General features: G+C 38.8%; 1 protein-coding gene across 1 annotated transcript; it reads left to right on the top strand.

The window, feature by feature from the left end:
- Positions 1-6,541: 6,541 nt before the first annotated feature.
- Positions 6,542-11,141, top strand: LOC126691839 (CASP-like protein 5A2). The gene is made up of 3 exons (XM_050387071.1): positions 6,542-6,915; positions 10,080-10,212; positions 10,740-11,141. Exons 1-3 carry the CDS (start codon positions 6,710-6,712, stop codon positions 10,929-10,931), a joined length of 531 nt encoding a protein of 176 aa, XP_050243028.1. The 5' UTR covers positions 6,542-6,709; the 3' UTR covers positions 10,932-11,141.
- The last annotated feature ends 1,455 nt before the right edge of the window (positions 11,142-12,596 follow it).

The following is a 12,596-nucleotide window of genomic DNA, read 5'->3' as shown; positions in this document are numbered from 1 at the left end:
ACTCTCTACAAAATTTATTGTGAGGGATCCATCACGCGCGAGCCCAACGTCATCGTTGGGCCGCTTGAGAATCGTGTCCCTACAATTGGCGCCGTCTGTGGGGAGGCTTGCGCGTTGGCACGGGTGGCGCATGAGTCAGCTCTCCAGCAAGCAGAGATTCACGAGTTTTTCCCATCTCCGGCGACTTACAGTTGTTGCTCCGCCATAAGCCTCTGCTAGGGGTTATGCCTTGCACTGCTAACGGAGCGGGCAGCTCTAGGGGCTTCCGGCCTCGAGCCAACTCCTCCCTCCCTGGCCTAGGGGCCGACCTTCGAAAAATAAATCAGTATAGAGAAAAGACTACTTAACAAAAGAGATCTCACAAGTTTTGGACAGAACCAAGGCCTTGCATGGTCCTCGGACCCAAGCCTATGGGGAAACCAACTACTTAAGAGAATATACAAGTTTTGGACAGAACCAAGGCCTTGCATGGTCCTCAGACCCAAGCCTATGGGGAAACCAACTACTTAAGAGAAAATACAAGTTTTGGACAGAACCAAAGTCTTGCATGGTCCTCGGACCCAAGCCTATGGGGAAACCAACTACTTAAGAGAAAATACAAGTTTTGGACAGAACCAAGGCCTTGCATGGTCCTCGGACCCAAGCCTATGGGGAAACCAACTACTTAAGAGAAAATACAAGTTTTGGACAGAACCAAGGCCTTGCATGGTCCTCGGACCCAAGCCTATGGGGAAACCAACTACTTAAAAGAAATATACAAGTTTTGGACAGAACCAAGGCCTTGGATGGTCCTCAGACCCAAGCTTATGGGGAAACCAACTACTTAAGAGAATATACAAGTTTTGGACAGAACCAAGGCCTTGCATGGTCCTCAGACCCAAGCCTATGGGGAAACCAACTACTTAAAAGAAATATACAAGTTTTGGACAGAACCAAGGCCTTGCATGGTCCTCGGACCCAAGCCTATGGGGAAACCAACTACTTAAGAGAAAATACAAGTTTTGGACAGAACCAAGGCCTTGCATGGTCCTCGGACCCAAGCCTATGGGGAAACCAACTACTTAAGAGAAAATACAAGTTTTGGACAGAACCAAGGCCTTGCATGGTCCTCGGACCCAAGCCTATGGGGAAACCAACTACTTAAAAGAAATATACAAGTTTTGGACAGAACCAAGGCCTTGCATGGTCCTCGGACCCAAGCCTATGGGGAAACCAACTACTTAAAAGAAAATACAAGTTTTGGACAGAACCAAGGCCTTGCATGGTCCTCGGACCCAAGCCTATGGGGAAACCAACTACTTAAGAGAATATACAAGTTTTGGACAGAACCAAGGCCTTGCATGGTCCTCAGACCCAAGCCTATGGGGAAACCAACTACTTAAAAGAAATATACAAGTTTTGGACAGAACCAAGGCCTTGCATGGTCCTCGGACCCAAGCCTATGGGGAAACCAACTACTTAAGAGAAAATACAAGTTTTGGACAGAACCAAGGCCTTGCATGGTCCTCGGACCCAAGCCTATGGGGAAACCAACTACTTAACAGAAATATACAAGTTTTGGACAGAACCAAGACCTTGCATGGTCCTCGGACCCAAGCCTATGGGGAAACCAACTACTTAAAAGAAATATACAAGTTTTGGACAGAACCAAAGCCTTGCATGGTCCTCGGGCCCAAGCCTATGGGGAAACCAACTACTTAAAAGAAAATACAAGTTTTGGACAGAACCAAGGCCTTGCATGGTCCTCGGACCCAAGCCTATGGGGAAACCAACTACTTAAAAGAAATATACAAGTTTTGGACAGAACCAAGGCCTTGCATGGTCCTCGGACCCAAGCCTACGGGGAAACCAAGAACAAAAAAAAAAAAAAAAAAAAAAAAAAAAAAAACACCATCGGAGTCCCCTACTTCCCAGTCGATTGCTCGGATGGATTATTTAGAGGTTATCGGCCTTGGACGGTGTTCACGCACTTATCACAGGGTGTTCGACTATTATCCCGATTAGTTTCCTAAGTTTGATTTACTATGAATTATCGATATAATGCCTGGTAGTATTGATAAATTGGAGTTAGTTAGATTATGTTTCAAGCTATTTTGCTCTAAATATTCTGAAAGAAACACACGCATGGGGCACACTCACTCACAAAGTAGTGTAATCAAAGGAACAGTATCCAACACAAGTAAAGAAATTTCCATTACCACTAAAACAAAGAAATAGTACAGCGTACAATGAAAAGCTGGAATCAGTTTACATCAAAGCTCATTACATAACCGAAAAGAAAGGAAGATACAAGAGAATAAAATGAAGCTGAGGGAGTAGGTCAGAGGAGAGGTTGGCTACAGCCCCCAAACCTTGTTCTTCCTCAATGCTTTCACATGCCTACAGCTCAAACAGCCAAAGAGACCCAACTTGATCCTGACACCGTTGAAGGAAAGGTGCAGGGAGTTGGAGGTTGAGGGGCTTTCTCTAAATATACGCCTGCCGCAAAGCAGAGGCGCTAATGGCGGAAAATCTTTTCTTCTGCCACACCAAAATTCTGGCATGGACAGAACCTGCTTCGGATTTTGACTAAAAGAGGGAAAGATTCCCTTCCCCTTCGGTCGAAATGAAGTATTTTCCTGAACTTAAGCTTCCTGTGCCCATACCGTACTATTCTGAGTCTCATGAAGGCAGGGTGCATCTGCGGCAGAGAAAGTTCTTTCTTCCCAACCCTTGCCTTAAACATGTTATGCTAAGGGAGGAGAGCTCCGGATATGGAAGCTGTGATGTGGGAGAAAATCTGAAGGATTTGTGCGTATATAAAGCAACTTTCTCTCCCTCCCATTTATTTGAAAAGACAAGGTGATAGCAGTCAACTCACGCGGCGTCCCAAGGAACGCTACAGACAAAACAGTTCTGGCTCAACTTCCAACATCAACAGCAACCACAAGATTAAAGAGCCTCGTAAAGGCGCGCCTCGGTCACTGTGACATTAGAGAGTACCACGTGGCCAGAAGTTGCAGAAATATCTCTTAATTCATGGGCTAAGTGGATTCGTGGCTCCGGGCCCGCTTTGCGTGAGGGCCCAGGTACTGTGGCCCACGCCGAGCAATGGCCGTGGCCGAGGACAACCCCTGCTCGGCGCCTTGGGAAATGCCTTATGAAAGGGAGAATCTGAACTCAAAGAGTCTTGGACAGAACCTAGGACTTGCATGGTCCTCGGACTCAAGCCTATGGGGAAACCGAGCACCTAAAAGAAAAAGTATAAGTGCTAAACAAAACCCTGGCTATGCGAAGTCCTCGGACTCAGGCCTTTTGGGAAATCAACTACTCGGATGGAGAAGTTTCTCAGCTTAAATACTGGAAAAGGTTAAGGCTAGTGTGTTAAGAATATGGCGTAACGAACCGACGATCATTAGCCTAAGGAAATTGCTCATTGAAAGGGTGACATGTCCTCGGATAATTACTTCTTACACCTTATCAAGCACTTAGTCCCCATCGCGACTAATGTTAAGGTAAGTCTCGTTCCTCACTGGTCGGATTGTTATGTCGAATAATAATTTTGTTAAAGTTATTATGGCGTCTTTTTATTAGCAAGTATTTTGGCCTTAGTTGTCATTGGTTCAAATGCTCTACTACTGTGCCGAGCAGAACTTGCAAATTTATTAAAACATATAAACAGAACATGCGAAATAGAATAACAGTAACTTTTATTAATATAAAAAATTATTATTACAACGTACAAGGAAGGGCTTACACAAGCCTATACAAAAATGAACTGCCGAAGCAGTAATAACATCCGTAATACAGATAAGTAAACCGCCAGGTGTCTTCTGAAATCGCCTTCAAAGTCTCTCTGAAATCTTTGCCTCAGTACTGCTCATATCAGGATAAGAACCTTTTACAGAGAAGAAGGAGAAGGAAGAAGAATTGGAACACATGGAAGCACTTCAGCAAACTCTTGTCGCTGAAGAAAGCAAGGGAAAAAGAAGATGGAGGACATGAGTAGGAAGGAGGAGAAGAAGAGGGAAGCAATGAAAAGAAAGTAAAAGGAGCAAAAGAGGGAGAAGGGGAGCCATATTAGGTATGCTCATGAGAGAGCGGATGGAGATGACAAGGGAGGTTTTCGACTCAGTCACACCGGAAGTGAGGTGTGACGAGTCTCTGCTTCGGATTTTGGCTAAAAGAATGGGGAGGCAAATCTTGAGTCTCCGCCATCCTTGCCCTGACCGAGCCATCTTAAGTTTTGTTAGGAGATGGCGTTTCTGAGAAAGGAAGGATTTATTCATGGCTGACTATTATGGAGGATGTATTATTGGATAAGGAATAACCAGACGGAAGAAGTGAACTATGAGAAGGGCCTGAGGGATTCAGATATGAGAGAATCACCTTTTGTCTTCTCTCTTTATATAGGGGAGTAAGACGAGAGTGCGTAACACGTTCTGATCCCCAAGGAAATCTGCGAATAAATGTGCATCCGTTTCATTCCCCCACGCTATCAGTAACCGTTAGATTGGGGAGGTCTCGTAAAAGGAAGATATTAAAGGCGTGCTACGGATAACCAAACGGAATAAGCGCATCACGCGTAAATCGAGAGAAATATCTTGTAGACCGGCGCATTCCTCGTGGAGGTGAAGAGTCGCCAACGTTGATCAAGGGCCGAATTAAATGAGCCGCAGTTAAGGCTCGGTATTACCAAAACCCACCTTTCCAACCAAGACGTTGGACAGCAGGGTTTTGAGGGGCTATTGTGGGGCCCAATAGTTTATGGGCCCGGCTCGCTCGCTTATAGGGAGTCCACAGGCCCCAAACTAAAGGAGGCCAGGGCCCAAGCCCAAAAATAGTGAGCCCGATGTGGCCCAAAGATATGTCCGAGGACCGCTCAGTCCTCGGAGGACCCAGAATCCCATTGACGAAAGTGGAATACAAGCAAACTTAAAAGATCAGAAAATATCTCAGGGAAATAGTCCTTAATACCCTTCATTGACATGACACCGCACCTAACAGAGCCGGATTCTTAGGCTTTATGGACCATCTCCCACAGTTTCGGGATTAGACTGATGGGACAAATCTCTGTCCTGGAAAAGTCGACCCTACACGTGGACGGGGGATAATGAACGTAGGCTAGTATAAAAGAAAACGCAAGGTAACAAAGTGGAGGACCCCCATCTCACTTCCTGGAAAATATTCCAAGAATGAGAATTCCCGGAAAGTATATACGCTCCACCAGGGATAACCCATTGACGGGTAACCGGAGAATACACTAGTGCTCCTCGGACATTATCCGAGGAGCCCAATCCCTCAATTCATAAAGTTAATGGGCTTAGATAACCGGACTAAAGCCTTTTCCGGTCTAGGTTTATCTAATGTCCGGCCTGTACTAACGTCCCGTGACCCAACTCCAGCCTTTCAAACCCACTCTCTACAAAATTTATTGTGAGGGATCCATCACGCGCGAGCCCAACGTCATCGTTGGGCCGCTTGAGAATCGTGTCCCTACAGTTATTATTAGCTAATATTGGTGAGAAAAAAATAATTTTAATAGTACGTTCAAATTAAAATTTGTATCAATTCTCACAATATTTTCACAATACTTTAACAATAAATTTTAAGTGGTAGGTTATTATTAGCTAATATTGGTGAGAAAAAAAAAATTTAGAAAGAGAAAAAAATAATTGTAATAGTACGTTCAAATTAAAATCAGTATCAATTATCACAATAATTTTACAATAAATTTTAAGTGGTAGGTTATTATTAGCTAATATTGATAAGAAAAAAAATATTTTTTTAAAAAAGAGAAAAATTGATTTAAGTATTATGAAGTAGTTGATTTAAGTATGAAATAAACTCCTTTATATTGATTAGAAGTCATTAATGGTAATAACAAATAATTATGACACTAAAAAAGAAAAATTGCCCAAACATTATTAAAATAATACCAATAATATATATATATATATATATTATTATTATTATTTTAGTAAGTATATGAAGTAGATTTTTTTTTTTTTTTTTTGAGAAAAAAGTATACGACGTAGTTGATTTAAGTATGAAATAAACTCCTTTATATATACATTGTCTTTTTTGGTAATTTATCCCTCAAACTGTCACTTTTATATACACTCAATTTTTTCAAAAAACATTTTTTAACACTTTTTACCAAATACTCAATTTTTTGAAAAAATATTTTCTTATTATGCACTTTTTAAAAATTTTACTTTTTTGAAAAGACCAAATTAAAAAAAAAAGCTGAACCAAACTAATTCTAAGTTTTAGTAATCTTTCCTAAACTTTCCGGTTGCCGACTAGTAATCAATTTTTTTTTTTTTTTTTGCTTGATAAAATAAAAATTAGGTACGTAGGATTGATTCTTTCTCGAAAGGGAATTTTATAATATTGATAGATAGGTAGGACCCGGAAATGGAGAGCCTATGCTTTTGACATCATTAGCGTGTCACGAGTCAGTCACTGCACACTGACCGACGAGCCACGCTATTGATTTAGAAGTCGACAAAATAGTAACCCATCCATATTAATAAAAAAAACAGAATTTTCTTTTCATCATCATTATTCTTCTTCGACTCACAGTCTCACAGTCTCACTCATTCCCAATTTTGTTGTCAATCACCCAAAATTCCTTCTTTTAATTACTACTAAAGTAGTAGCAGTGTAAAAATTTAAAGGTTCGGGAAATTGGGATTTTAAGGAGAAAGCAGCAGCAGCAGCAGCGATGCACGTGAGCCGGCCATCGGTGCATCCGGTGGAGGCGCCGCCACAGACGGCGCAGAACGTGCCGAGAGCGAGGATGAAGGACATACAAGGCATGCCTGGTACTTGTGGCGGCTTCGCTTTGCGTCTCTTTCAGTTCATCTTCGCCGTCATCTCTCTCCTCGTCATGGCTTCGACCTCCGATTTCGCCTCCGCCTCTGCCTTCTGGTACTTCCTTCGCCTCATTTGTTAAGTGGGTTTTGTTTACTTTTAAGATTTGTTCTTCCTGAATTTTTGCATGAAAGGTGTTTGAATAAATTCCTCAACCAAATTTATTATAATTGAAGTATTGAACATCGAAAAGAAGAATCTTTGAAATTATGTACGGTTTTTGTTTATTTATTGGTAAGTGAAATAGGTTCCATGGCGATTGTGTAGAGGGTGGATTCATAAATGGGTTTCTTTTATGTATTGTACTCATTTCTAGTAGAGATATTTAAGACCCCTATTCTTTTCTACCATTTCTGGATGTTGAATTTACTATATAGTAGTTCCTGTATACACTATTTGTAACATAAATTACATGTACAGTTAGAAAAAATGTTAGGGTGGGGTTCAAGGTGTTAGCCTAGTGATACCAGCACCCTCTGTGGTGCCCGGTGCCTAAGGTTCGAACCCCACCTCTCCCTTCCCTAGTAAAAAGGAGAGGAGAGAAAAATGACGGGCGTCAAGATGTTTGTGGGAGCAGGGCTTGCTTGTTGGCACTTGATTGACATTGACGAGACCAGAATAATAATTGTTCCAATTCAGAAATTTTTTTTTTCAATGAAGTTCTCTATAGAAGGTTGAATTTAATGTTCTTCTTTGTATTATATGTGAATCATTTACATCTTTGTATATGATGGATAACTGGTAGTTTATATCATCAACATTTAGCATAAGTAGTGGTTGGCAGCATAAGTAGCATATCTTAATAATTTAGCATGACTGAGTCCACCGTGTGATCTGCCACTGTGGACCATTTGCTAGACTAAGTGCATCTTGGAATGCTGGTTTATCACTCAATTGGTATATAAAAAAAAGCCTTGAATTGAAACTTAGAGCTGAAACGTTTTGAAAGAACATAGAGTTAATTCCATAACATGATCACCATTTTAAACTTGGATTTTACTAACGTATGCCCTTAGACCATTTTAGAAAACTTTTTATGGAAAAATGAAAAAGTTACTAACTTTTTTTTACAGTTTTTTCAATTTCCCATAAAATGTTTCCAAAAAGGGATGACTAATTTATGCCCTAAGGTGCTCTCTCTCTCATCAAAGATAGGTGGAGACTGGTCAGTGAAGGGGAAAATTTGTAGTTATGACAGATAATATTTTTATAACTTACAAGTGGATGATACAAGATTTGCGTCCAGTCAGCCCTCTTTGACTTTTTGTCTCCAGCCTGTTGAAAGTCAATACTAACCAAGCCCCTGTGTCCAACTTGTTGACCTATTATCTTCGTAGTAATTAGAACTTTTTAGTCAATCCCATTATTAGTTAGAAAGCCTTCAGATGAGTGTGTGCTTTTGACATTTGTCTACCTGTTGAACCTACGTACTATTTCCCCTGGTTTACCATTCCCACCGACGTGGCAAACAGGTCAGAGAAATTACAGCACAACTTTTTGCGGGTGGTTTGGGCAATGAGTTCAAATACCATTTGGTGGTGTGGGATACAGTTTACTCTCCTGTTGCCAATGGAGGTTTGGGTGTAAAGAAGTTGGGGACCTTTAATCAAGCTTTAGTGGGGAAATGGTCATGACGCTTTGGGACAGATGACACATTTATGGAGATAGGTAATAGCTACGAAGTATGGTGAAAAATGGTGGGGATGGATTTCAGAACCTGATAGAGGAACCCGTGGTTGTAGCCTTTGGAAAAGTATTTGAGCAGGATGGGACAGACTTATAAGTTATTTGTCATTTGATGTAGTTGATGGTAATTGTGTACAGTTTTGGTATGACCATTGATGTGGGAATCACCCCTTTGAAGGAGTTCTTCCCCTCTGCTTTGGCCCATTTTTTGTAGCACTTGGTGGCTGGGAGGAGGAATGCAGGGCTATTTGTATTTTCAACAGTTTTGGTGAACGGTCCAATAATTCCAAATGCTCCACATGGAAAATGGCCATGGAGCTGTCAATGTATGGAGAGATAGGGATTGTTGTCTTTGGTAGTGATACTGTCAGAGTTGCTTGTATGTTCATCAGATAGTAATGCATCTACTCACTCATTGTTGGTTAGTCAGATAAATGGGGAGGCACAAGCTAGGATGTTAAATTTCATAGAGACTTTAATGATTTGGAATTGGAGTCAGTAAGTTCCTTCCTAAATTTTTTTAACTCAAATATTCATATGAGAGAGGGTTGTGATAGATTGATGTTTGTTCATTCTTTGCTGTCTTACATGATCCTAGTGCAGTTTCTTTCCCTTGGAAGAGTATTTGGTCTGTTAAGGCTCAAAGAAGGGTTTCCATTTTTGAATGGACAGTAACTTGGGGTAAGATACTTACTTGTGACAATCTCATGAAGAGAGGTTGTACTTTAGAGGGTTGGTGTTGTATGTGCTGGTATAGCGGAGAGGTAGTGGATCTTCTATTGATGCGTTGCATTGTAGCTCACTTTTTGTGGAGTTATGTTTTTGGATCTTTTGAAATTCAATGGGGGTTACCAAAGATGGTCATGGATATCTTGTTTGATTGGACTTGGAGGAATTGGTTTGGGAAACATTCTTTGGATATTTGGAATCTATTACCTTTTATGCTTGGTGTGGGCTTATGGAGGGAATGAAATTGTTGTTCTTTTGAAGATGCAGAAAGTTTGGTGACTCAATTGCAAACAGTATTGATTACAGTATTGTTTGACTAGTCCCATGCTTGGGGCTTTAGTTTTACCAACGGTAATTCTTTTGTTGATTTTGAAGAGTCTGCACCTAATAACTTATTTTTTGTAATTCTTTAGACTTCTTTGTATTCTTCATTAAGTATTCTTTTTTTGATAAAATATCATTACTTATCAAAAAATAAAATGCTGTCCGTTGAAGTCAATATTTACTTTTTTTGAGTACAACAATTGCACACCATGGGCACCTACTTGTTCTATGTGATCCCTGTTTAGATTGTTTTGGCAATAATTATCTAAGCATAGAATTTGAGCTCATCTTTTTATTACATAGCTACTTTACCTTTGTGGGTGAAAAAGTCCAGTTGCATTGTGTATTTCTGCTGTTCTGGTTGTAACCATTTAAATGATTATGTAAGTTAGTTTGTTTGTAAGATTAATAGTTCATTGTTTTTTTTTTAAAAGTAGATAAATTTGAATAATATGAACTCTTCATGCTTTTTCCTGTGTCAGCTACCTTGTTGTTGCTGTTAGCTTGCAAAGTTTGTGGAGCTTTTCTCTGGCAGTTGTTGATTTATATGCCATTTTGGTGAGACGAAGCTTACGGAACTGCAGAGTTGTCAGTTTCTTCACCATTGGTGATGGGGTAAGAAAACTGTTGGAATTGGTTGCTGTTTAGGTGCCATGCAAATTCTGTTTAATCACTAGGAAAGTGGCTTGTAGCTGTAGGTTGTTTCTTGTCGCTAATCTGTTGAATGAGTTGATAATGTGAATTAGTATTCAGCTGAAAGTCTAATAAGTGTTTCTTATAAGCTCAGTTTTTAGCTTTTAGCTTTTATGTACAGCTTTTTAAAACCTCATTTTTTTCAAAGTATAAGTATATTTTTGCACGTGTAGCAAAAAGTTTTCGGCAAAAAACAAAATAAGTTGTTCCCAAACGAACAGGAGCTTCTTGTGGAGGAATAATTTGCCATTGCTAATTGATCTCCTTTTTTTTTGGGAGTAATTCTTGATTATTGGTGGATACTGAAATTCTACATTTCTAAGAGCAATTACTATTGCTAGTCTTGTTCTTTAATCAATACTATATTGATGTGTGATTACTGTAATATCAATGGTGTGCAAAGTAAGATTGGTGCATTAGGGAAGCATGAAGATTTTGTTATTGTGCAGATCACATCCACTCTTACATTTGCTGCTGCATGTGCATCTGCGGGCATAACAGTACTCATTGGCAATGATCTTAATAAATGTGCCATAAACCACTGCACAAGGTTTGAGACTGCTACAGCTATGGCTTTTATGAGCTGGTTTTCCGTTTCACCTTCCTTTCTACTGAATTTTTGGTCGTTGGCTTCCCGGTGAAATTTTGGCTAAAAATCCGTAGTCAGCAAATGCTTTTGTGCTATCCTTGCTGGGCTTTTATTTTTATTTTTAAATTTCTTTTTGCATTTATAGTACACCATGTTTGGAGAACTGATTTCTCATACTTTGTATATAGGTAAATTATGCTAAACTTTTAAGGAAGGGAAAAAAAGTATTTTAAATGCATTGCATTTCACTCTTTGCAAGTTACATGTGTTTGTGTGTCAGTCTCTATGCTCTGAAAACAACCAGCCTGCTTTACCATTCATAATCATATATAACTTTCACTAAATTCCAATCATCATCATCAACCCAACAATCTCCAAAGTTCTTTTTGTTTAGAGGTAGTTTGGTTTTATCATTTGCTTATAACACATAATCGAATCCTCAAAAGTTCATTCAAAGGTCAGGGTTTTCATGAAAAACAATCCCAATTCCCAAGTGCAGTTTTCGTGAGCAATTCCAAAGTAGCTTTTAAGATTGCGTACTCCCTTTACAGTTACAGAGGTCGGTGAGTGTATGCCCTTTTGTGATATAACTTTTTTAAGGGGTGATAAATTATTAAATTAATGATGCTATGCATCTAATTAGTTTATAGGTCCTCTCAATTGAAGTAATGTTACCGTCATAAATTATTTTATAATATTTTTACAAATTATTGATGTGACCAACTTCTTATTGGTTTTATTTAGGCTTACTATTAACATTACTTTTTTATTTATCAATGACCATTTATCACATCATTAGTTTGTAAAATTTTTTGTAAAAAAAATTTGTATCTCTAGCATTATTCCTCTTAATAGATATCTTTAAGATATTTGTCAATGAACTATTTTAGGAAAATTTTGATATTATGAAAAATATAAAAAAAAACTATCAATCGTTTTTTTCTTTTACTATAAAAGATTTTTTTTTTTTAAGATAAAAATTCAACTATAACCTAATCTAAGTGTATATATGTGTGAAGTTTCTTTTTGAAAACTTGAACTCCGATTCTTATCCCTTACACCCCACAAACACTTATATCACATCATTAGTTTGTAAAATTTTTTGTAAAAAAAGTTTATCTCTAGCATTATTCCTCTTAATAGATATCTTTAAGATATTTGTCAATGAACTATTTTAAGAAAATTTTGATATTATGAAAAATATAATATAAAAAACTATCGATCATTTTTTTCTTTTACTATAAAAGTTTTTTTTTTTTTTTTAGATAAAAATTCAACTATAACCTAATCTAAGTGTATATGTGTGTGAAGTTTCCTCCTGAAAACTTGAACTCCGGTTCTTATCCCTTACACTCTACAAGCACTTATATTTGTGGAGTGATCATCGCTCACTCCTGAAAACTTGAACCCGGACTCTTATCTCCACACCTTCCAAGCACTTATACTTGTGGAGTGATCATCGCACCAAAGATGTGTGATAGTCCATTCTAAGCTAATGTTCTTAGGACATCTGTTAACTTTTCCTTAGTTTATAGGTTTGTTAATTTTTCCCATAGTTTATAGTTTAATTAGGGATTATATTTTTCATAGAGTTAAGGTTTCCATGCAAGATCTGTGAAAGAAGACAAATTGGCAACTTATAAGCATTTAAATTTTCCTTCATATTATATGTAAACATGTTTCACGAGGCACCTGTTTTTTGGTTTTCTTTCGGTGC

The sequence above is a fragment of the Quercus robur genome, chromosome 7 (genome assembly GCF_932294415.1).
Source record: "Quercus robur chromosome 7, dhQueRobu3.1, whole genome shotgun sequence".
Taxonomy (NCBI): domain Eukaryota; kingdom Viridiplantae; phylum Streptophyta; class Magnoliopsida; order Fagales; family Fagaceae; genus Quercus; species Quercus robur.
This window is presented reverse-complemented; position numbering and strand designations above follow the sequence as displayed.

What these genes read in the sequence shown, in the direction of transcription:
- LOC126691839 (XM_050387071.1), top strand. Translation starts at nt 6,710, where the DNA reads ATGCACGTGAGCCGGCCATCGGTGCATCCGGTGGAGGCGCCGCCACAG. An exon ending in GCCTCCGCCTCTGCCTTCTG is followed by an intron (nt 6,916 to 10,079) that starts GTACTTCCTTCG and finishes TTCCTGTGTCAG; the next exon opens with CTACCTTGTTGTTGCTGTTA. An exon ending in TCTTCACCATTGGTGATGGG is followed by an intron (nt 10,213 to 10,739) that starts GTAAGAAAACTG and finishes GTTATTGTGCAG; the next exon opens with ATCACATCCACTCTTACATT.